This window comes from Anas platyrhynchos, chromosome 5, assembly GCF_047663525.1.
Source record: "Anas platyrhynchos isolate ZD024472 breed Pekin duck chromosome 5, IASCAAS_PekinDuck_T2T, whole genome shotgun sequence".
NCBI lineage: Eukaryota > Metazoa > Chordata > Aves > Anseriformes > Anatidae > Anas > Anas platyrhynchos.
Window position 1 is genome coordinate 66,507,831 of NC_092591.1, and position 24,553 is coordinate 66,532,383.

General features: G+C 38.4%; 1 protein-coding gene across 18 annotated transcripts in view; it reads left to right on the forward strand.

Moving 5' to 3' along the window:
- BMAL1 (basic helix-loop-helix ARNT like 1) overlaps window positions 1-24,553 on the forward strand; it is a 50,107-nt gene that overhangs the window by 24,523 nt on the left and 1,031 nt on the right. For 17 of the 18 annotated variants that reach the window (XM_072039451.1, XM_072039449.1, XM_038180317.2 and 14 more), the window contains 15 exons: window positions 4,898-4,918; window positions 5,927-5,965; window positions 6,154-6,195; window positions 7,151-7,308; window positions 9,961-10,040; window positions 11,016-11,108; window positions 11,995-12,112; window positions 14,772-14,921; window positions 16,198-16,444; window positions 18,534-18,640; window positions 18,960-19,110; window positions 19,730-19,818; window positions 21,642-21,750; window positions 22,573-22,666; window positions 24,291-24,393. In XM_072039451.1, the coding sequence (XP_071895552.1) occupies window positions 4,898-4,918; window positions 5,927-5,965; window positions 6,154-6,195; window positions 7,151-7,308; window positions 9,961-10,040; window positions 11,016-11,108; window positions 11,995-12,112; window positions 14,772-14,921; window positions 16,198-16,444; window positions 18,534-18,640; window positions 18,960-19,110; window positions 19,730-19,818; window positions 21,642-21,750; window positions 22,573-22,666; window positions 24,291-24,393 (1,601 nt within the window). The remainder of the gene's footprint in view (window positions 1-4,897; window positions 4,919-5,926; window positions 5,966-6,153; window positions 6,196-7,150; window positions 7,309-9,960; window positions 10,041-11,015; window positions 11,109-11,994; window positions 12,113-14,771; window positions 14,922-16,197; window positions 16,445-18,533; window positions 18,641-18,959; window positions 19,111-19,729; window positions 19,819-21,641; window positions 21,751-22,572; window positions 22,667-24,290; window positions 24,394-24,553) is intronic. The other variant, XM_038180330.2, reaches the window with a different exon arrangement.

A 24,553-nucleotide genomic window follows, 5' to 3' on the forward strand; every position in this document is an offset into this window, starting at 1 on the left:
TCTTCACCTATTTTTTGCCTGTTTGTTGCTTCCTATCAGTGTGCTGCCAGTCTTTGCTTGATGAAGCTATTTTGGTTTCCCAGTTGAATATGAATCTGGGTAGTCTCTGGTTTGATGCAGTAGATCAGCCTTTTCCTTAATCAACTGATTTAATCTTACGTTGTTCTCTGATTGCAAACTATTATTCCTGGAAAAATAAAAAAAAAAAATGTTTTCTCCTGAATCAGTGGTAGAATATGGTTTCGTTTCAAGGAAGCTGCTTCTCTTATTCTTGTTTAGACATATCATCCAAGTAATACTTTCTGTCTTAGGGCAGGTATTTGAAACACAAAGAAATCATACCACCTGTGCTTTAGAATAGTGAAGGTTGTAGTGGTGTATGCCAAATTTCCAACTGTGTAATGTCTTCCATGGTAGGTACACCAAGACCAACATTCTTACTCTAAGTCACTGTGCAACTTTCGTATGTATTGTAGCTGCAGCGTAACTTGTGAATGGGTCATATCCATTATTAACACAGTTAGGGAGTCCTTCTATGGAGTCCTTTTTTTTTTTTTCTTGACACACATTTTTAATTGTGGGCCTTCTGATACTTGGCAATTCCTTCTACAGGGAGAGGTAGAATTTTTGATCCATGCTGTGGAAGACAGTTAAGAATTAGATGCTCTGTGAATAGAGTTCCTTTTAGGAGAATTTATGTGCAAAACTTTAATTACTGTTTAGAGACCGCAAACATACTGCATACATCTCTTCTGTAAACATGCATTTAACCTTCCTGAAGAGTACGTGATTCCCTTTAATTGAATTGACTACTACAAAATTCAGTGAACAACCTCAATCATACCAACTTCCTCTTCTCTAGAAAGAATTTCTCCATCTTTGTTCTTCTGGGTAGGAAGCATTGCTCAAGTCTTCTTTTCCAAAAGACAGCTTGCTCTTGTAAGTTATAATTCTGTCCTTTAGGTTGTGTGTGCATTTTACTAAATACGTGAAATACCATTTCCTCGAGTCCTAAGTAAAATCATTTTACAACAGCTGTCATCGTACTGCAGTTAATGTTGTGTTGCAGAGGAAATGGTAGTAAATATTCCTATTTTTAAGTAGAACGTAAGGTAGAATTCCCTCTTTCTATGTGTGTTGTTCAGAAATACACAGCTGGTTAGTGAACCTACCAGGGGTGGTGCCCCGCTAGACCTTCTCTTCACAAACAGAGAAGGACTGGTGGAGGATGTGATTGTCGGGAGCTGTCTTGGGCAGAGTGACCACGAAATGGTGGAGTTCACTATTCTTGGCGAGGCCAGGAAGGGGACCAGTAAAACTGCTGTATTGGACTTTTGGAGGGCTGACTTTGAGCTGCTCAGGACACTAGTTGGTGGAGTCCCTTGGGAGGTGGTTCTGAAGGGCAGAGGGGTCCAGGAAGGCTGGGCGCTCTTCAAGAGGGAAATCTTAATGGCGCAGGAACAGTCTGTCCCCTCGTGCCCAAAGGCGAGCTGGCGTGGAAGAAGACCAGCCTGGCTCAACAGAGAATTGTGGCTTGAGCTTAGGAGAAAAAAGAGGGTTTATAATCTTTAGAAAAGTGGGCAGGCCACTAGGGAGGACTATAAGGATGTAGCGAGGCTGTGCAGGGACAAAGCTCATCTGGAGCTCAATCTGGCTACTGCTGTTAAAGATAACAAAAAATGTTTTTATAAATACATCAACACAAAAAGGAGGACTAAGGAGAATCTCCATCCTTTACTGGATGCGGGAGGAAACTTAGTTACAAGAGATGAGGAAAAGGCGGAGGTGCTCAGTGCCTTCTTTGCCTCAGTCTTTAACGGCAATACCAGTTGTTCTCTGGATACCCAGTACCCTGAGCTGGTGGAATGGGATGGGGAGCAGGATGTGGCCCTCACTATCCACGAAGAACTGGTTGGTGACCTGCTACGGCACTTGGATGTGCACAAGTCGATGGGGCCGGATGGGATCCACCCAAGGGTACTGAGAGAACTGGCGGAGGAGCTGGCCAAGCCCCTATCCATCATTTATCAGCAGTCCTGGCTATCGGGGGAGGTCCCAGCTGACTGGCGGCTAGCAAACGTGACGCCCATCTACAAGAAGGGCCGGAGGGCAGACCCGGGAAACTACAGGCCTGTCAGTTTGACCTCAGTACCAGGGACACTCATGGAGCAGATCCTCTTGAGAGTCATCATGCAGCACTTGCAGGGCAAGCAGGCGATCAGGCCCAGTCAGCATGGGTTTATGAAAGGCAGATCCTGCTTGACGAACCTGATCTCCTTCTATGACAAAGTGACACGCTGGGTGGATGAGGGAAAGGCTGTGGATGTGGTCTACCTTGACTTCAGCAAGGCTTTTGACACCGTTTCCCACAGCATTCTCCTCAAGAAACTGGCTGCTCTTGACTTGGACTGGCGCACGCTTCGTTGGGTTAGAAACTGGCTGGATAGCCGGGCCCAAAGAGTCGTGGTGAATGGAGTCAAGTCCAGTTGGAGGCCGGTCACTAGTGGCGTTCCCCAGGGCTCAGTGCTGGGGCCGGTCCTCTTTAATATCTTCATCGATGATGTGGACGAGGGCATTGAGTGCACCCTCAGTAAGTTTGCAGATGACACCAAGCTATGCGCATGTGTCGATCTGCTTGAGGGTAGGAAAGCTCTGCAGGAGGATCTGGATAGGCTGCACCGACGGGCTGAGGCCAACTGCATGAAGTTCAACAAGGCCAAGTGCCGGGTCCTGCACCGGCGGCGCAATAACCCCAAGCAGAGCTACAGGCTGGGGGATGAGTGGTTGGAGAGCTGCCAGGCAGAGAAGGACCTGGGAGTGATGGTGGATAGTCGGCTGAATATGAGCCAGCAGTGTGCTCAGGTGGCCAAGAAGGCCAACGGCATCCTGGCTTGTATCAGAAACAGTGTGACCAGCAGGGCTAGGGAGGTGATCGTCCCCCTGTACTCGGCTCTGGTGAGGCCGCACCTCGAGTACTGTGTTCAGTTTTGGGCCCCTCACTACAAGAAGGACATGGAGGTGCTTGAGCGGGTCCAGAGAAGGGCGACGAAGCTGGTGAGGGGCCTGGAGAACAAGTCCTACGAGGAGCAGCTGAGGGAGCTGGGCTTGTTCAGCCTGGAGAAGAGGAGGCTCAGGGGTGACCTTATTGCTCTTTACAGATACCTTAAAGGAGGCTGTAGTGAGGTGGAGGTTGGTCTGTTCTCCCATGTGCCTGGTGACAGGACGAGGGGGAATGGGCTAAAGTTGCGCCAGGGGAGTTTTAGGTTGGATGTTGGGAAGAACTTCTTTACCAAAAGGGTTGTTAGGCATTGGAACAGGCTGCCCAGGGAAGTGATGGAGTCACCATCCCTGGAAGTCTTTAAAAGACGTTTAGATGTAGAGCTTAGGGATATGGTTTAGTGGGGACTGTTAGCTGTGAGGTTGGACTCGATCATCTTGAGGTCTCTTCCAACCTAGAAATTCTGTGGTTCTGTGAAATCACTGTTCAGCTTTTGCTGCCTGTTAGTGAGTTATAAATGGTGTGTGTCCAGTTTTATGCTTCACTTGCCAGAGAATGATGGGCATAAGGAAGAACCTGACTGTCTTAGTGTGGTTCTTCATTCGCCTCTCAAGTACGAAAAAGCTTGTTGGTCAGCTGTTCTTTCAGCTTTCTAGCAACTTCTTTTCAGTGCTTTCTGCTGCTCTAGGGAAATTCTTGCCCAACCTATTGCTGTCACTTCAGCAAAGGTTAGCTGTTTTCCACTACAGAGTGTTCTAGTCACTTGCTGGAATCCAAGACTTCATGCACAGGTCTATAAACAGTTCCTTTTCTTGGCAGTAGTGTTAAACATTGAAATAATATTTTATAAGAAATTAAATTATCCTGACGTTGTAAATTACCCTTTACCTGGTGGAAATACCTCTTTTATGTTTTATTTTCTGTGTTTCTACAAGACTAAAAAGGATTTTGTCACAAGCATCCTGTAGCTAAAAGTGGCATCATGAGTGGATAACTGATGCCTTGTTTCTAAGTCCTATTCTACACCCACATGCTATTTCTTTGTGAGCATCAGAAGTGCTCAGAGCCATTGACAAAATCAGTAACTCAAATGTTGAGAGATGAATAAAACCTTAAGCATTATTCAAACTTCTTTAAAAACTAATCACAAAGATGACTAATTAAGAGGTTCAGTGAATAATACATGAAAAAATAACATCTTTATTTTAAAGAATACCAATGTCCAATATTGAATGGGAGTAAGTGCTGTATCAATGGCTAATATGAGAAGATTTTTCATAAGGCTTTTATAGAATGTAGCCTCCCATGTTAAAGCTCAGTGGATTTCAGAAGACTCTGCAGTCTTGAAGTGATGCCAGCAGTTAACTTGCATGTAGAAATTCGTTTTCCTTTTCATACAATAAAGTTTGTGTAAAGTTCAGAATTATGACTTTGGTACTGACCAAAATAAAATGTTCATCTGTTTTGTTGGGCAGAATTAAAATCTGAGTAACTTGGGATACATATTGGTATTTTTATTCCCAACCTTGGAGTCCTCTGAAACTCCATTTATCTAATTGCAAGGACATCGTGCATAAAGCACATATCTTTTGTTTTTGGTTATGAAACAGTATCTCAATGATTTGCATAATAGACGTAATTTAAGTTAGTTGCTTTACTAATTTTTCACATTAAGCACAATGGACTACGTTAGCTTTTCTTAAGAAGCAGAATTATTCTCTGAGAAAACAGATGAATTTGAACAAACTTGTCTCCTTAAAATAGTCACTACTACTGTCTTTGTTTTCATTGTGCTTTTTCATTTCAAATAGAATATAAGTTAGCTTGAGCATTTCAGTAGAAAATGAAAGACATTATTATTTCCTATATATGGTGTATTTAATTTCTCTTTCTTTTCAGACTTGATGGCTTTCCTTTTGAGTAAGTATAAATATTTCAGTAATTGGTTTCACTTGAAAAAGATGCTTGATGCTTCTCCTTGCCTTCCCTCCACTTTACCTAAGATTTTCAGGTAAAAATTAAACCAGACTAAGGCAGGCTTAAGAGCACAAGCTTAAAGCACAGTTGTACGGATTTATCTGTATCAAAACATTCTTTTCCTAATTCTTTTGTCTAACAGTCCTGTAGACTTAGGCATTCTCCATTTTATTCCCAGATACTGCTGTGAAGACTTACACTTTCCTCTCCTACTTATTTCCGTATTGTGTTAACAATATTAAAATGTAACAAGGAGGATCCTTTTCCTTTTCCTTTTTTTTTCTGATGTTGAGACAAATTCAGTCACATACACTGCAAGTTGTACTCATTTAAAGTACGTCTGCTTAGTTTTACACAGTCTCCCATCCACTCTGTGCATTTGTCCATTTCCAATGTTCTTGTGCGTTATGTTGTCCAGATTATTACCATATCCTATCTCAAAATCAACTACTGTAAGGCACACTGAGGTGTAGAATGTACAGTCACAAATTAATTCAGGGCAATTTGTGAATTCTGTGGTAGGTGCTTTGATAACTGCCAATGTTTGAACTTTTTAACTGTACTAAATGCAAGTTAGTAGCCATACTTCTGATGAAGGCATGAAAAATATCTGCTTCGATATTTCCTTTGGTGTTTTTTTTCCCCTCTAGTTAACTGAAAAATATTTTTGTAGCAGATGATGACTTGAACTGCAGCATGTTTTACTGTCAAACATATCAAACCATGCCATTTTGTTTGCTTCAAAGGAAATGCAACTGATTTTAAGAAAATGTTTTAATATCATGGAAAATGAAGAACTTCTTTAGTTCTTCCAGTTTCTTACTTTTAAACTCTTCTTTTTGTTTTCAAGATTTAAAGGTGACAGGAACACTTTATTCTGATTTTATGGTATTGCCTAATTTGTGATACATTGCTTAATTTGTGACATATTGCTTTATTCTCTTTCTGCAGGGAAGGTATGGATACAGATAAAGATGACCAACATGGCAGGTACTATTAGATACAGTCGCTAAAATGTTAGTTCCACAGTACTGACGTATGATCTCTTTCAGTGTCAGTTTGGTCAAATGTCTCAAGCAGTTTCTATTTTAAAAATTATTTTAATTAATATCAGTAGATATATGATTCATTAAAAATTGTTTTCAGTACTGTAATTTTGTGATATCATTTCTTAACAGATTGGAGTATACAGACCAACAAGGCAGAATAAAAAATGCAAGGTAGTACTCTAAACAAGTATGCTGAAAAGAATGGATATCTTGCCTTTTGCCATATATGAAATATGTGGCCGTGCTTTACCGTGAAAGTTGTTTTTTCTAACTTTGACCTTTTCTCGTTTCTCTTTATCTTTACGTTATCATTTTTTTCATGTATAAACTGCATGTTATAGTTTTGTGAAAATGCTGATTCAGTAGGTAACTTTTGTTTTAGTCACTTCTTGTTAGTGTTAACATGGAAATTGAAGCCTGCACATGTTTCTTATAATCTTATATTCCTAATCTCATTTCTTTTAAGCTCAATAGTGGGTTGTAAAAGTGTTAATAGTGACTGTAATATGTGAAAATACAAAAACAAAAATCATTTAGTGTTTATCATCAGTTTTCCTGGGTAGGAAGAGTTTAGTTCAGAGGTATCTCAAATACTTGAAAACTATAGGATGATTAGAAGCTTTATATTGCCACAGCAAAAGGTAGTGTTAAATACTAGTACATTCATACAGTACGCTGATTACATACACGTACACAACTGAATGCTTTATCCATTTGTATATACAATTTATATACTTCTTTATCTGTAACCTCTCTGATTTCCTGATATATTTCAGTGCTAGGAACAACAACAACAAAGGTGTTGTTCAGCAGGAGAAATCTCCAGACAATTTTTTGCTGTTTCATGGATTGTTTAGAACTGAGGATTCAATGTACTATATGGCCAACAATATCTATAGTTTGTAAACTAGAGCCAAGTGCTGCAACCTTCCCTATTGCTTGTAAATGTTACTGTTCCAAGTAATGATCATATAATGTCTGAAAAAGTCTGTATGTACTTTTTTAGGGTGATTAAATTATCAAGGGGAGATTATTTTGTGTTGTTGTTACACAGGATTTGGGGATTATTATTTTTTTAATATGGTTTAATGTTTTTTCTGTTTTCCTCACCACCTCACTTGTTTAGGGAGGCACATAGTCAAATTGAAAAAAGACGTAGAGATAAAATGAACAGCTTTATAGATGAACTGGCATCTTTGGTACCAACGTGCAACGCGATGTCTCGAAAGCTGGATAAGCTCACTGTATTGAGAATGGCTGTCCAGCATATGAAAACATTACGTGGTAAGTTGATTGAGGGCAATGTGTGTGTGTGTGGGGGGGTGAGCAGGACTGGAGGAGAACACAATGGGGTTTCTTCAAAGTCATGCTTTTACTACCCTTTTCTTGCCCCTTTGTCAAAGAGAAGTAAGTTAACACCTCTTGGGAGGACTTCTCCCCTTTACTTAGCATGTGATGTTGCACATTCATTTATAGCTTACTGTAATCTCCTGTAGGTCCATAGGTTGCATTTTTTTTCATGAGCTTTGAGCACCAAAGCAGTTTAAAGCACTAGTCTTGTCAGGTGTAGTTATATTTGGGGAACTGAAAGGACTAGTGCCTGTCAAATTCACCAGAGCTACTTTAAAAACTGACATGCTCTCAAGTATGAAGAGAGCAATGTGTAGTCTTCTAGCAAAGCGGAGTTTAATTTCTGGAGCTTTATTTAAAAAAAAAAAAAAAAAAGAAGACATTTGAAAGATCTTCTGCTGTAGCTGTTGTTAGCTTTTTTCCTGCGTGAATGAAACTGATGTAAGAATGCTATTCTTTCCCTGGAGCTATGTATTCTGCTGGAGCCCTGAGCTTTGTTGGTTCTGTGCTGTGCTGGTTCGAGATGAAATTCTCTTCAGAACTCTTCACCTAACACTCTCATTTGGTGGTGCTACAGGCCCTTCATCAGATGCAGCCATGAACATTTTTGCCTTTTCTCTTACCTATTTTTGTAGAGCTGTTTACAAAAGGAAAATATAATAAGGATACATTTCATGTTTACGTTCAGTTTCCCCTTCCTTAGAAACTCCTTTGACTTTACAGTTGTCATCTTTAGTACTTTCTTTTCCTATGGCAGCTGTAAGAATACAAAAACATCACATCCTAGAACAAATAAAGGAGTTTGTGGGGGCTACCAGAGTTTGAGAAGGAAGTCATGAGAAAGCAAATGCTGCCAATTGTACTTTCTATCTGGAGCTGTGGCTGATTTGTTTTAACATCAAGATACCATGTAAGCTGAGCAACTACAGGATGGCTTGGTTCATGGTCTGATACCATGATCCAGCAGGGAAATTTGTAGGTGAGAAAATAATAATTTTCCATTAGCTAACCCCATGAATTATTATGAAGAAAGGTTGAGGGAACTGGGCTTATTTAGCTTGGAGAAGAGAAGGCTCTGGGGAGACCTCATTGTGGCCTTCTAGTACTTGAAGGGAGCGTCTAAACAGGAGAGGGAATGTCTGTTTACATGTGTTGGTAGTGATAGGACAAGGGAGGATGGTTTTAAACTAAGATGGGAAATTTAGGTTAGAAATTAGGAGAAAGTTTTTTACTCAGAGGGTGGTGAGGCACTGGAACAGGTTGCCCAGGGAGGCTGTGGATGCCCCATCCCTGGAGGCATTCAAGGCCAGGCTGGATGCAGCTCTGAGCAGCCTGCTCTAGTGGTTGGCAACCCTGCCCAGAGCAGGGGGGTTTGAAACTAGATGATCTTTAAGGTCCTTTTCAACCCAGGCCATTCTATGATTATCACCAGTATGTGGGGCATGGAAGCAAAGGGCTTAAGTTGTAGTCTACTGCTGAACCTTTTGTAGCACTGATCTGTGCTTTTAAACAGGCCATGCACAGGACTTGTTTGGATAGAGAGGTTAAATTTTAGGTGTGCATAATATTCCTACAGGATTTATGATGTTTATGTTCATAGCTTTAGCTTTCTGTGAAAGAATGAAGAATCCTTTGAGAACTCAGTTTTAGTCTTTTTACTGAGCTTCTGTTACATGTACCTGAAGGGGAGTATGTGGGATTTGAAGAGTTGGGGTTGTTGCAAAGTTCTGTGCATCCTAAAACTCCAAGTAAGAATCAATTGTTGGATACAATCTGTGATGATAGTGAAAGCTTATGCCTTCAAGAAGTACACCTTTGAGAAAGAATAATGATGCTGGTAATTTACAGAAATGGTCACTATTCTAGTTTTTAGGACACAAGACATCTTGCAGTCATACTTAACCTAGCAGTTTTGTAAGGTGCAGCTTTTTCTGCCACTGTCATGTTGATACTTTATAGCCGTTCAGTGGTTACTAATTTGACTCTCTTGTTTTTATGAAGAGAATAAGATAAAAAGAATCACTCTTTAATAAGATGATGCCTCATTGGTTGCTCATTTTTGGCTTTTTTTGCATTGTTAGGTAAGGTCAGTGGAATGTTTTTTGTCTTTGGCATGTCATGGCATGAGAGTACTGATTTGCAAGATCCTACCTGACAATCTGTTTACATCACCTTGTCATGTTTTACTAGGATCTAGGGAGAAGAAACAGTTTTAAGATTTTTATTTTATCTCTTACTTTTAGTTTCTGATTCTGAGTATAGACCATGAATCAAGCACAGCATTTGAGTAAAAAAAAAAAAAAAAAAAAAAAAACAAAAAGTCCAAAAAAACTTCCATCTCAGAAGGCATTTATGTTGCTACATAATGCAATATTGTGTTTTTAGCTAAAAAGCTTCATTCCTTTCTGAGTTAGTACCAACAGAATTCGTCATGATACTAAAATGAAACCAAAAAGCACCTTTCATTTTAAAGAATAGGTGAAATGAATAACAGTCTAAAAAAGAGCCAAATAAAAGTTATTTAAGTGTGTATTTTTTTCTTTGTGTCACAAATTAAGTTTGTGATATGGGGATTGTTTTCTTTAGGTGCTACAAACCCATATACAGAAGCCAACTATAAGCCTGCTTTTCTATCAGATGATGAATTAAAACATCTTATTCTCAGGGTATGTTTCAGCTTTTAATTATATTAATGTCTGTGAATATAATTCTCCCAAAGTGAAACACCAGTATTTTTCTGCCTTGTAAGTTGCTTCACAACTCAAGGATGTTTTGATTATAGAAATTAATCTATCAATCTGTAAGACTATTGCATAAAGTATCCGGGTTTTAAAGATAAAAACATCTCTAAAATTAAGCGGTATGATTTTAAGGGGAGATCTGAGGAAACTGCTGTTTTGATGGTAACCATCTGAATCTTCAGTTACTTAATGAAATGAACAAAAACAATTTTCTTACAGACTTTTTGCAATGGATTACCTTAACGTGATTATTACCATCCAATGATATAACAAGCACCTTGTTTAGAGGTCACTGATGTGTGTGTTTGGCTGCTTCCTGTGTATACTTATAGCATGGAGAGTATATATGGCTTGTGCCAATAATTAAACACTTTTAGTAGCTTGTGTAATTTGTGAAGAACTGCAGTGGCCAATTGCAGCACATTCAGAACTGAATTTCTGCAGCATTGTGACCTTGAGCTATAAAGCTAGGGGCTAATCCTGCATGCTTTTATGTGGTCAAAAAATAGTACTTTCAAAACTTGCCTACAGACAGATAGATGAATACACAGGTTACATGTGGTTTCTGAAATATGAACTATGGAGTAAGTGCAGTTAAAATAATAATTTTAAAACAGGCATTATTAAACATCATTGTAATATTACTGGACAAAATATGGATGCTTTCTTCCTACATAAGTGATCGTAAATTCTGCCCAGAATGATGCCAGAAATGTTTGCAGATGCAAAAAAAACTTCGTTGTAATTTCAAATAGTGTCTGTTGACTCAGTTATCTCTAAATGTTAAAAGAGTTCTCCTAGTGTAGAAATCCTGCTGTCTACAAAGTGTTTTTAAAGGTTATGATGATGCAATGAAGATGTATAACTTAGAAATTTACTTTTTTTTCATTTCATAATTAGGCAGCAGATGGATTTCTTTTTGTTGTGGGCTGTGACAGAGGGAAGATACTGTTTGTTTCAGAATCTGTCTTCAAGATCCTCAACTACAGTCAGGTATTCTTTTCCATTTTAAGTAATGTTAGACCTTAAAAGATTTGAAAGTTGTTTTATTATTATGCATTGGTATGGGAGGGGTATTTGTGTGAATAGTCTGCCTTGAAAGCTGCGATTTGTTGCAAAGAAAGTTTTTCTCTGTCATGCTGCTGAAGAAGACTGCTGCTGGCTCCCATTCAAAGGAAGGAGGTAAAAAGGTACCAACTTTATTTCACTGTTTGTGACACATTCGGGTTAGGTTTTAACATCGGACTCGTGAAGTGTTAACTAATTTGACTTGTAAATAACTATAGAAAAATCAGTTTGAGGTTTCTCCAATAGCTTTACATGATTTTTTCAACTTAGTTATCTTTCTATTTCTGCTAGCATAATTACTTAAGGAAACTGGGAATCAATAATACCAAAGCCAGGTTTTTAAATATAGTCTTAAAATGAAACGTAACTTGCAATGTGTATTGACAGAAATAATGAAGATCGTTATTTATACATCTGCCCTCTTTTCCAACTTTAAACATTGTATTAGCTTCAAAAGCTTTCATCACCCAGCCTTTAGCTAGATACGTACCAAATACCTACCAATCAAGTAAATACTGAAAAAGAAAATTTGCAACTATGATTTTTACTTAAAACGTGTAGCATACAAAATGAAACTAAGAGAAACAGCAATACCTGTTGGTTGATTGAGCATACTAATTCTGTAAACCTCTTACTGAAAATTCTGTAACTTCAAAACATCCTGATATCTTCCAATTAATCTTTGATCTGAGATTTTTGATGTTCATTGGTTAGACTTACATGTAGAAGGATTCTTTGTAATTGGTACTAAAATTGTGAATATACACTGTACATTTATTTTAATTTTTGATGAAATGTTCAATCCCTACAGAATGATTTGATTGGTCAAAGTTTATTTGATTACCTTCATCCTAAAGACATTGCCAAAGTGAAGGAGCAGCTCTCCTCTTCTGACACTGCACCACGAGAAAGGCTTATAGATGCAAAAAGTGAGTATTCTTTTTGAAAAATACTTCTGAATATTTGACTAACATGCAAAGTGTGTTGGGGATGCCAAGGAAGAGACAGAAGACAAAATATGAAACAGATACTTGAATGTAGAAGCTTGTAGTTTTTGCATGCCCTGCAGTATAGATGCATTAATTTAACTGGCTTCACATGAGGTATTATTTCATTTCCAGGCATCAAAGGTTTAATTTTTCCCACTGACACATGAAGTATTTGTTCTAATCCTTCAGTCAGTGGTCAGGATACACACAGTATTATTTTGGCTATCCATAACTGTCAGTCATGACAGGACTTCTTGTTTTCTTTTGTTTTGCCACTTCCAGCAATGATTTAACTTTTTTTTTTTTTTTACAAAGTTTTTAATCCAGTCATTAGAATCATTTCCTACTGTACACCTTTAGTTCTAGACCATTATGGTATTTTGAAGTAGTTCTGTATCTGTGCTGTTTTGAGATGAGTGTGAGTTTAATCCACACTCATAACAGGAGTCTGTTGCTTAAGTAGAAAGTGGTATCTTACAACTACAAATTTCCAGGTTTTTAAGTCTCATGCTTGTCAAGTCAGAAGTTGGTAGGACTCTGTTGCAAAGAAGCCACCAGAACAACTTCAGAAACTGGAGCCAAGAAAGGTCATTCCAGGGCAGTGAGCCTAGAGGCATCTGGATCAGCTGAAGTTTTTCTAGCTCATGGTTTTGTCTGGTCATGAAACATGCTCATCCAGTTCTATCTCCTTTTTTGCATGCCTCTGAAAAAGTTAGGGCAAAAATAAATACCACATATTTCAAGAACAAATATTCTTAAGAGTACTGGTATTTTTTTATTTTTTAAGTTGGCATAAGTGACTTGGGCAAAACTTGTACTTTGTCCACTGAATGGCAGTTTAGAGTGTATATGGTGAAGGTCAGTCTGCAGCACCTCCTTGAGGTGACCTCCTGCAATTCTAATTTTAACAGAGGCACTCAACATTAAAACATTGGCATCACCGTTTTCCTCCTTACGTTAAATGTCTACAGGGTCCTAGAAGGTTTTGTACATTTATAGCTGCTCATTTATATACATCCCTATGCAGAAGTAGTTGAAGTAGCTAGCAAGCTGTGAAAAAAGTTGCTATGTGATTTAAATCCTTCACCATATCCCAGAGAACTCTCCCCTGGAGCTCTAGCTGCATCATTGGCTTTGCTGATATCCCATGCTTCTGATGCATGCCAAGCATCTTCCTACCACTCTGGTTGTACCAGCACTGTGTTGATGGCTTCCAGATTTGACATGCATTTTTTGTACCATGTTTCTACGGTTCTTTTCCATAGAAAAGAACATGAGAATCTCCTGCAAGTATATGATAAAGGTCAGGGCTTATTGTTAGGGCATATTCATATGAACTTTCTTTGAGGACAGAAAAATTTCTTATACATAATCGGAGGTCTTGGGGATTTGCAGTCCCTGTGTATGTCGCTGCTACCTTTTCCCCCTTCTATCATAGAATCATAGAAGGGTTTGGGTCAGAAGGAACCTTAAAAGCCATCCAGTTCCAACCCCCTGCCATGGGCAGGAACACCTCCCACCAGAACTTGTTATTCAAAGCCCCATCCAACCTGGTCTTGAACGCTTCCAGGGATGGGACATCTACAGCTCCTTTGGGCAGCGTGTTCCAGTGCCTCAGCCCTCTGAGTGAAGAATTTCTTCTTAACATCTCATCTAAATCTCCCTTCTTTTAGCTTAAAACCATTCCTGCTCATCCTATCACTACATGACTTTGTAAAAAGTCTCTCTCCAGCTTTCTTGTAGGCCCTCTTTAAGTACTGGTAGGCCTCTATAAAGCATCCCTGGAGTCTTTTCTTCTTCAGGCTAAACAATTCCATGTCTCTCGGACTGTTTTCTTAGGGGAGGTGTTCCAGCCCTCTGTTCATCCTTGTGGCCCTCCTCTGGACCCACTCCAACAGCTCCATGTCCTTGTGCTGGGGCCTCCTGAGCTGAAACAGCACTCCAAATGGGGTCTCCTAAGAGCAGAGCAGAGGGGGAGACTCACCTCCATAGACCTTCTGGCTATGCTTCATTGTCAGAACAATGTAAAAATGTCTAGAGACACTGCAGTTGACAGGGTCCTGGAATGTCACTTGGTCTGTTCTGCTTTGTATGTGCATATAGGCTCTTTGGGTGTGTTTTGTGATTAAAAATAAGTCTTCCAGTCTGAAGGGTCACAGGCTTACCTAGTAACTATATGTATGAAGTACTGCTCTAGTTATGGGTAAATAGTCTTTCCCTAATTTTAATCTGCTTATTAATGTTCGAAGAAATCATGTTTATTGCAAAACTTGTATGGACTTTTACCATCTATTTCTAATTTTCACATTTAGAAGCCTGTGTTCTCAAGCTTGTGTCAATGCTTTCATGGTAGAAAATGTACTCAGAAATTCTGTGTGGTGGGTTGAGCTATCCTGTGCATGTTCATGTAAATGAAAATCTCCAAAATTGCACTTCAGCTTCTGAATGAGGATATAATGATTGGGACCTTGTGCAATGATTGGGACCTTTTCCTCAGAAAGTTAAAACATCATGCAGTTTAATTGTATGATGTAATCATTTGTTCAGTTAACTTTTTACCCACCAAAGAAGGCTTCCTCACTTCCTCTGTTTGCTACAGCTGGACTCCCAGTTAAAACTGATGTAACGCCTGGGCCATCAAGACTATGTTCTGGAGCAAGACGGTCCTTCTTTTGTAGGATGAAGTGCAATAGACCTTCAGTGAAAGTAGAAGACAAGGATTTTCCTTCAACCTGTTCAAAGAAGAAAGGTAACAATTACGAATTTTATTATCAAGTATAGTGGCAGTCAGGCTTTTTTGTATATAACTGTTCCCTTGCGGTGGTTAAGGTTTTTATATTTATTGAGCAGCATCAATGTTTCTTCATAAGATGTTATGTGAACTAAGTATTGGTCTGTTACTTTTCTCTCTTGATACTGTTTCCATTTTTTCCTGTTTAACATATTGGATTAGCATATAGAGCCAAATTCTCCCCTCTGCTCTCTTGAAATTGTTGCTGGCAGTTTGTGCTGATGGTTCTGGTGTGGTTAGTGCATCTTCAGAAGCTAAACATTACATTCATGCTTAATGTTTTAGCCCATGTCTCCAGTAAAGAGAAGCTGTTTTTCTGCTCCATATTTGAAAAGTAATATCTGGATGGATATCCAACTTATAAAATGAATTTATGAGTTCATTTCTGGGTTTAGTACATTCTGAGTAGCGGAAACATAGTATTTCTACACCAGAAGTATTCGGTCATAATGTTATCTAAGGTTTGGATATTTTTTCCTCTGCAGTGTATTCTTCCAGATATATTGGAGTATATATTTTGACCACGTTTGAAAGTTTCTTCTTTTGAGTACTTCAGAGAAGCATTTTTTATTAGTTAAACTTGTATCATACTTCAGTGCTCATCCCTGAGTAAATCACTTTATGCAGTTAGGCACAAGGATTTCTTCTGTGAAAGTCTCCTTTCTTGCAGTTATAAGGCCTGCTCAGTGCTGAGGAGTATCAGGTCTTTCAGATATGGGCTGTATTATTAGTCATTGTGAATCTTAGTCTTCTCCATGCACAACTTATCCTCTGTACACCCAAGCAGTGCATCTTCTGCCAGCCAATTTTTTTTGTAGGAGATTCATGTTAAGTTGACGAAGGCGTCTTATTTATTAATATATCAATTTCTTCAAACAATCCTTTATTAACATAATATATTTTCAAACAACCTTTTATTAACATTACATTAGCATCCTTTGCTGAAATAAGATGTGATGCAATTTCTACTTAAAGATGATCAAGAGATGTTAGTCTGAACGATGTGATGTTTCAGTATAAACAATGATTTTGTAGAGAGAACTTGTACATGGATGTATCTCAAATAAGCTGCATTGAAACAGGAGTGCTGAAAAAGCCCTTAGTGAGCAGTGTCACAAATATCCTGGGTAAGAGAGGAACTGTACATGTATTTTAGCAGAACTGAGAGATGAGTTTTCGAAAAGCAGTATCTATGGCCTAACTGTTTTGTTGTTTTTTTTTTTTCTTTTTACAGTGGATCGCAAAAGCTTTTGCACTATCCATAGTACAGGTTATTTAAAAAGCTGGCCACCAACAAAAGTGGGACTAGATGAAGATAATGAACCAGATAATGAGGGTTGTAATTTAAGCTGTCTTGTTGCAATTGGACGGCTGCATCCTCATGTAGTACCACAGCCGGTCAACGGTGAGATCAGGGTGAAACCTACAGAATATGTTTCTCGACATGCGATAGATGGAAAGTTTGTTTTTGTAGATCAGAGGTAAGAATACTTGTAATTTCCACAATACATCATTCTAATACTGATTTGCTGATAGTGTGATATTTAGAGAAGTGTAACTACTATTGGAAAAAAAGTTCTTTTCAGCTTTTTTCTAAATCCCAACTGCAAATTATTTTGGCTTTTGAGATCCAGCTCAAAGCTACTACTATGTATTTATTAGGTTTTACTGATTAAATAACAAAAGCTCCAAAACTATTTTTTACTAGACAGAATAATCCAAGTATCATTTCTGACTGTTCATTAGGAATATGTGTATATATGTAATCTTCAGAAGAATATGCTATCCTATTTTTTAACTGGGCTTTGTAATTACAACATTTTGTTGTTTGCAATCTTTTGCAAATGCTACATGGGTAAGTTATCACACAGGCTGCATTAAGCTTTGGTAGTATATACATTTATCTACTTGGACATACTCTGCTGAATTAATACTTCTGTATATGATCTTATGTATTTTTAAGAAAGAAAGCTTTCCATAAGCTTTACTTTTGGAAAAGATTTGAGAACTCAGACCGATGTGGTATCTTCTTTCAAACATCAGTTTTATTATCTATTTATTTATTAAGGCTAATTTTTATATTTGAAAAAGAAATTGCTTGAATTTTCTTACCTACTGAAGAGACATGACCTGAACCTTCCTTCAAAATAACTGGGAAAAGGGAAAAGGGGTGGTTGAAGGATGGTAATGGGGAGGGGACGGGTTGTTTGGGGGGAGTGTTTTTGTTTCACTTCCTTGCAAAGATGGGTTGAGACTGCCCAGCGGAGACTGTTTCACTGAGTCTGTGGCTTAGGCCCAATTACTTAAAATGTAAAAAAAAGACCAGGCTCCAAACTCTGCCAGAATCTGCCTGCTGGAATTTGTTTCTGGGGTGTGTCTGGTGTCTGCTGATTTTTAGTGGACTTTGAGAGGAAGTAGAGCTGATTGTCTTGAGGAAAAAGTACAGTAAGTAGAACACTTGTTAATGGTGTCTGTCTGGTTGGGGTGTTTTTTTTTTTTCTCATTTGTTTTTAATTTGGTAGCAAGCTTTTTGAAATACTAGCTCTTCTGCAGCAGTACTTACAGCTGGTGGTCACTGTGGGAGCTTTGAAAATACTCATAGCCTTTGTTGTTCAGAAAGTGTGCCAAGCTGTCATGCCAAGGTATGGTAGTTTATGAACTCTGTTTTTGAAAGATCAAACATGTTATCCTGATGGATATTGAAGTCTTTCCAAAATAATGATTCAGAAAACGTTGACAACTTGGATTCAAACGTGTATACTCTTGTTTGTTTTCCATCTGAATGCTAAATCTGAATCCTTTTTGTTGTACTTTAAGTCCATTATAACTAGGTGAACAGATTATATCTGTTTTTTTTGCTGTTCTAATGTTCCTTTGAGATGGGAGTCACAAGCGTAATGAAATGTCTTTCTTGTGAGGGTAGGAAGGGAGTTAAGTTCAATCTTTCCTCAGGTGGTAGTTTCTGGATGTTCTTGTTGCTGGCCTCTGGAGTGCCTGCTTCAACTGCATCTTTCTTGAAGTCAGGTTCTGAAATTACTAGGGCTCAGTAGTTCCTTGTTCTCCATCCATGCCAGCAGCTCCTGGAATGCTACCAGAGAGTCTGATCAAGAGTCCCTGACTTTCCTGTACTGCAGGTGTGTTTAGTTGTACAATTTTCTGATGAGGAAGAAAATAAGTTGGCTTTGTGTCTGCTTTTGATGAAACAAAAAAATAGTTGTATTTGCTTCATGCTTCTGTTTGATTTAAACCAGATGTATAGTAGGTTTCTTAATGCTTCTTTAGGAAAATTCTATTTGTTAACCTTTTCATATGGGCCTGGTTGATGGTTTGTTGTTTGCTTTTTTGTTTGTTTTTTGTCCAACTCTTAAGGGTTGTAACTAGGGGAGAAAATGCTTCTGAAACACTTGTTACACTAAAATAATAACTTGTACTTTTCCCATCTTCAGAATGTGTTTCAGTAAGCTATCATTAATACTTCAACTTGAAAATATATACATATATTTTTTTTCCTTTTTTTTCTTTCTTTACCTTCCTTCCCTCCCCTACCTCCTTTCCCTTGTCGTTCCCAAGGGCAACAGCCATCCTGGCTTACTTACCCCAGGAACTTCTAGGTACTTCATGTTATGAATATTTTCATCAAGATGATATAGGACATCTTGCAGAATGTCATAGACAAGGTACAATTATGAATAATTCAGTAAAGAAATTTTGTATAAATAATATGAATAGTTTTGATTTAAGAGAACTATGCAAACTGTAAAAGATTTGGGTATCTTTGTAAATGCTTTAGTTGAGATCATTGTTCTGTATGTGCCAAATGTCTTAGACTTCCACGGATTTATTTGTGAATATTTAAGGCTCACATTGGGTAAGGGGGTTGACTACATTTTTCTCCAGGGATGAGAGGGAGGAATTAAGTGAATTGAGTTTTCTGTGACATTGCTCATATAATCGTGCTGCCTCTTCCACACAAAGTTACTTTCTGTCTGGTTTTAGTTTTGCAGACAAGAGAAAAAATTACAACTAACTGCTATAAGTTTAAAATAAAAGATGGGTCTTTTATTACATTGAGGAGTCGCTGGTTCAGTTTCATGAACCCTTGGACCAAAGAAGTAGAATACATCGTCTCAACAAATACAGTTGTTTCGTAAGTATTTCTCACTAAGTAGATTTATGTAAATACTGATTGTTTTGCACTGTTTTCAGGTAATATTTCACATATATATATGCACGTGTTCTGTGTGGCAATAGGTGTCTTCTCCAAGTAACACCCTGGAGAAAAAAAGAAGAGCTGCATATGTGAGGGGAGGGAAATTAGTTTAATAATTGCAAGATGGGCTAAATAGTGTTTATTAAAGCTGGAAGAAATAAAAGTATTTTCTTTCACTGGGAAAACCAGGGGTTTCATCTTTGTAGGGACTTAAGGGAGATGCATTTCTTTGCTTTGGAAGGAATTCCCCTCCACTTTTTTTTCCCCGTTTGAAGATTTTGTACAGCTGCTGTGCCTTCACAGTGGAATTAACTTGCAGAGAAAATTGTCTTCAAGATGCTGTTTGGGTTCTGCATTGCATACTTCTGAATTTTAACATAGCGTTTTATTTCTGTTGTTTATCTAGCCTTGGTGTCAGTCATAGTGCTTCTTTCACAGAGGTGATAGTGACTCACGAGCTACTTAAACCCTGAAGCATTCCATTGTGACACACTGGCAGAGTGACTGTTCCACAGGGCTTTTTAGCACTGATTCTTCTAATTCTTGAAATCCACAGCACCAGCGTTCTTGATAGTGGAGACGCGGCCTTTCCACAGCTTGCAGCTTCTCCACATAGCATGGACAGTATGCTTCAGGCTGGAGAAGGTAATTGCCAATCATTTCCTTGCAGTCCAGTAGTCATGTATAGTTAGCAGCACAGATTTGTTGAAGTCTTACACTTAGAATTTTACTAATATCCTAAAGAATAATATGGCTTAGGGAAAAAGAAGTGCTAATGCAGTTCTTGTCCTGTTGAACTTAAATACCAACTTTGTCTATAGCTGATCAAAGAGAGGTGGATGAGCCAGATAAAAGAAATAAGTCTAGGGTTGAACGGGTGATTTAAAGGAAAAATGTTTGCCTTCCAGTTCTGTGGTCAGTGCCTATGACCACTCAGTGTTGCTGGATCATAAACATAGGTTAGCTGTTCAGCTTATAACCTCTGTTACCTTTGTTTGACTTTTTGTCAAGACATGAAGACTGACATCTAGTAATTGTCATGGGATTGCTACCATTGCTGAAGATGACTAAAATATCTTTTATAACAGGTGGTGTGCGACATAATGTGGAAGGGAGCTTGATTTAATAACCAAGTGTTACTGGAGCAGGATTGAATTGAGGAAGAGTAGGAGGATGCAATTGCAGCCCATGAATGAAGGACTGGGGAGGAAAGATGATGATAGTACTTACACTTTCCAGAACTGGAAACTATTGCTTTTAGAGACCTTGCTTACTAGATACTACTTTTATCAGCTATGCACTTACAGCCATAGAACAAGGATATTGTGCTTGTCTGGAATTACTTCTTAAGTTGTATACAAATGCTTAGCAAAACAGTGCAAAACTTCAGCAGACTTGTTTTTTTTTAGTTATCTCTCTTCTGAAAAATGAGGTTCAGTAAGTGAACTATGGAGGAGGAATGGTAGCAAAGCACGGAGCAGTTAGCAGTGTGGTAGGAAGAGAGGCTGCTATGTAGGTATGAGGGCTAGTTATCAAATTTGGAATTATGGCAGTAATACAGTGTACAGGCCTTTCGAGAATGGAAAAAATATAAAATAAACCATTCTAAAATTAATTCTTGCCACAATACTGACTTTGAGATGAAACCAGACATAGAGTATTGTTATACTGACAGTTCTTGTCCCCAGAAAAATAAAGTTGATTGAGTAAAGTTTAATTTCAAGTGGTTCTGGTTCTGCTAAGGATTTGATGAGCTTTTAGGTGAACCTTCTTGCCTCCTGATGGGTCAGAGCTTTAAAAAGATACTGAAGGTTGCTGTTGTTAAGTATAAATTTCTAAAAGATGACAATTATCTGTTATGCATAAACAATACTATGTGGCTTTCTTCCCCTTTCAGAATGGCATCTTTCCTTTACTATGCCTTGGAATAGATCAGGCTCCTTCCTATCTACCTCTTAAGTATTGTGCAAGCGTAAAGAAACAATGAACTTCTAACTGTTCAGACCTCACTTTTTCCCCCCTTCTTAGATACTTGCAGTTACCTGCAGTGGTTTAATTTATGTTCATCAGGTGACTCAGATCTATTCTGTATTGTCTGTGGTGGCAAGTTCTTAACACAAAGCAAAAAATAAACATGGCTGGAGATGAGCCTATTCAACTACAGAATAAAACAGCTGTGATGAGCTATTCTTTACTATGTCTGGACTAGAGGTACTACCAGGTGCTTGAAACAGCCAGATTTGTATAGGTGTACCAGAATAGGTGTACCTAGATGTCTAAGATAGACAGCATAGCTCAAAGTCAGAGCTTTCCATATATTTAAGGATACTCAACAGTTATTGGAATTGAAAGTAAATAAAGCTTAGGTAGTTCTGACAAGCTGTGGGACCTTTGCATGCCTAAATACCAATGCTATTTGGAATACAGGTGCAAACTTTTATCTCACTTCAGAAACCTACTTGTTTCAGGTGGCCCAAAAAGGACCCATCCTACTGTCCCTGGCATTCCAGGTGGAACAAGAGCTGGGGCAGGAAAAATAGGGAGGATGATTGCTGAAGAGATCATGGAGATTCACAGGTGAGAGAAAATGGTATGAAGAAAGAAGAAAATCAGCAGTGTTCTTTAAAAGGAAGTAAGGAGGTTTTTCTTCAAACTAAATACATAATGATACAATTGCATTGTATAAGTAGACATCTACAGCTACCTATACAGAATATCTGAGGCTGTTTTCATTTTATTTCAAGACACCTGGTTATTTCTAGTCCTTTGGCAGCTGTTAACTATTTTCAAAGCTGCATTCTGTTCAGCTTTCCCAGGGGAACTCTGCCAAGGATAAAATTCCCAAGTCTAATTGCTTTTCTTTGTAATTATCCCACCTTCATTTAGTCTGGGAATTTGTCAGTTCTATAATGAATACATTATTTATTAATAAAAATATATATACATATATTAACTATTTCATATGTCCAGCATACTTCTGTAGCAGTAGCCCATTTAACGAGTCTAGGGCAGTGGAACTGAGCTCACGTTCTTAACTGATAGAAACTGAAGTGTAACACACAAAAATTAGGTTTTCCTCAGTATCCAACACCTTTCTCTTGTTCCATCTCTGTGAAGGCTGTACAGGAACAAGTAAGGGAGAAGGAAGGTAGCATGAGAAACAGCTTAAGTTTGTAGACTGCGCAAGCTGGGCCACTTATCCACAGGCTTTATCTAGCTGCAAATAAAAATTTACTGCTGCTGATTTGAATAATGTTGAAAATTGAGGAAACTAAAAATGAAGTGCATGCTTTTAAACACTGTATGCCTGATATTAAGATTGGCGTTTGAAACTCTGAGTCTCTGGAACCTAAGTCTCAAAGCCCCTGGTAGATTCATTCCGTGTTACCCATACAATAGGATAAGAGGATCATCACCGTCTAGCTGTGGTTCAAGTCCACTGAACATTACCAGCACACCACCACCTGATACATCCTCCCCAGGAAACAAGAAGGTAAGAACAATCTGTACAGTCTTGTAGCAGTAGTGACACACAAATCGTGTTATAGAATTACGGTGTTGAACTTTTAACTGCTTGGCTGAAAAGTTTGACAGCAGGTCAAAGTATTCTTGGAGAGGGTGGGAGGAAAATCCTGTTACAGTAGTCTGTAAAGTGCAGAGACCAACAGTTCTTAAGCACTGACAGCTTTGGAAATCCACATGCTCTTTACTTTTTAAAAAAACAAACAAAAACCAAACGAACAAAAAGAACAACACAGCTGTAGGGAAACAGCTTTCTTCATGTCTCTTGATCCTCCACTCTTTCACACCACATACCGGTGAACACTGGAATTGCTATCATTTGAGCACTGATGATGCTCAAATGAATTTCAAGTTATACTGTACTGCTGTAGCACAAAATATGACAATTAGATACTTCACTGTGTACTGACATTTTATTTTTAAATCAATTCTATGTATCGTGCCGCCTTCTAAGATCACTTAAGTAGCGTTCAAATACCATTGCTAACACTTAACCTCCAAAGCACTTGTACTGTCTGCATTTAAGTCATCTAGTAAATTGCTACTTATAGATGCCATATTCAAAGCTGGAAGAGCACTTATCAAAAGCTTTATTCTGTGCATTCACACACTGCTTCAGATTTAACTTTTTTTTTCCCAGAAATTGTGATGACTATACATAAGAATTGCTTGACTGGAGCATATAATCAACACTAAATATTTCCATTTCTGGCCTTGTACTTGAAAATAAAACTTGAAGTTGGAACAAACTGAGTTGTAGTTCTAGGAACAATCATTCATGCTCCTTCTGCCCAAGAATAAGTCACCATCACGTATAGCAGGCTACTGCAACGTAATGGAATAATGGAAAATACACGTAGATATATGGTATTTCTTATAGCATACTCCCTCAATATTTTGCCTTACAATACTTAGTTTGCTATAAAGAACACACATTCCAGATGATTCTGCCCTCAGAAGGAAGCTCAAAACTACACCCTTTCTAGTATGTGCCTATCCAGGCAGTTCAAAACTACAGTTCAAGTATTCCTTTACTATTTATTTAAAAAGCCCAGAGAAGGCATTTCCGCCTGGTGTGAGCTCTGGTGTACGCGGTAGTGCTGTGCTGCTCTGTACCAAAAAAAATTAAGACTTAAAATCTGGGAGCAATATTCAGCTCATGCAGTCTCCCTCTACCTAGGAGGTTTGTACTCTTAAAACTGAGAATCTTAATTGGCAATACTTTACATGCACTGTATTTGTAAATTCAAAAACATTCTGTAGTTAGCTGTGATTACTCTTACTTGTAGATGGAATATTTACAATGATAATGCCCAGAAATCCTTTCAGGACTTTTTCTGGCAATTTTTCAGAAGTTTAGCATGTAGTGCTGACTTCCCCCCACCAGAAAGAAACAGATCTACTGTCTGATAAGTTTGTAGACAAGACAGAGGAAGGTAGTTCCTAGTTTACAATTAGTCTGATTAGCCTTTAGGTGCTAGTTGTTTTCTTTTTTCTTTCAGGAAATCCATCCTTCCGATATTAAAAATCCTAATCTAAAACAGTTGGGACTTAATGCAACATTTCATGCTGTTTTATGGTTTCTGTTTTCTCAGATCCTGAATGGTGGCACTCCAGACATTTCTTCAGCCGGGTTACTATCTGGGCAAATCCAAGACAGCTCTGGTTACCCATATTCTGACAACTCCTCTATTCTTGGTAAGTGAAGTCATACACAAATGCACCCAAGTATCAGCTAACTACACAGACAACTGTAACAACATGATGGCTGTTAGAGATGGCCTGTTTTTTACCAGCTGCGGTATATACCCTACCACTTTGTTCACCTTAAGGGGGTAGCTACAAGGAGTATCCTGGC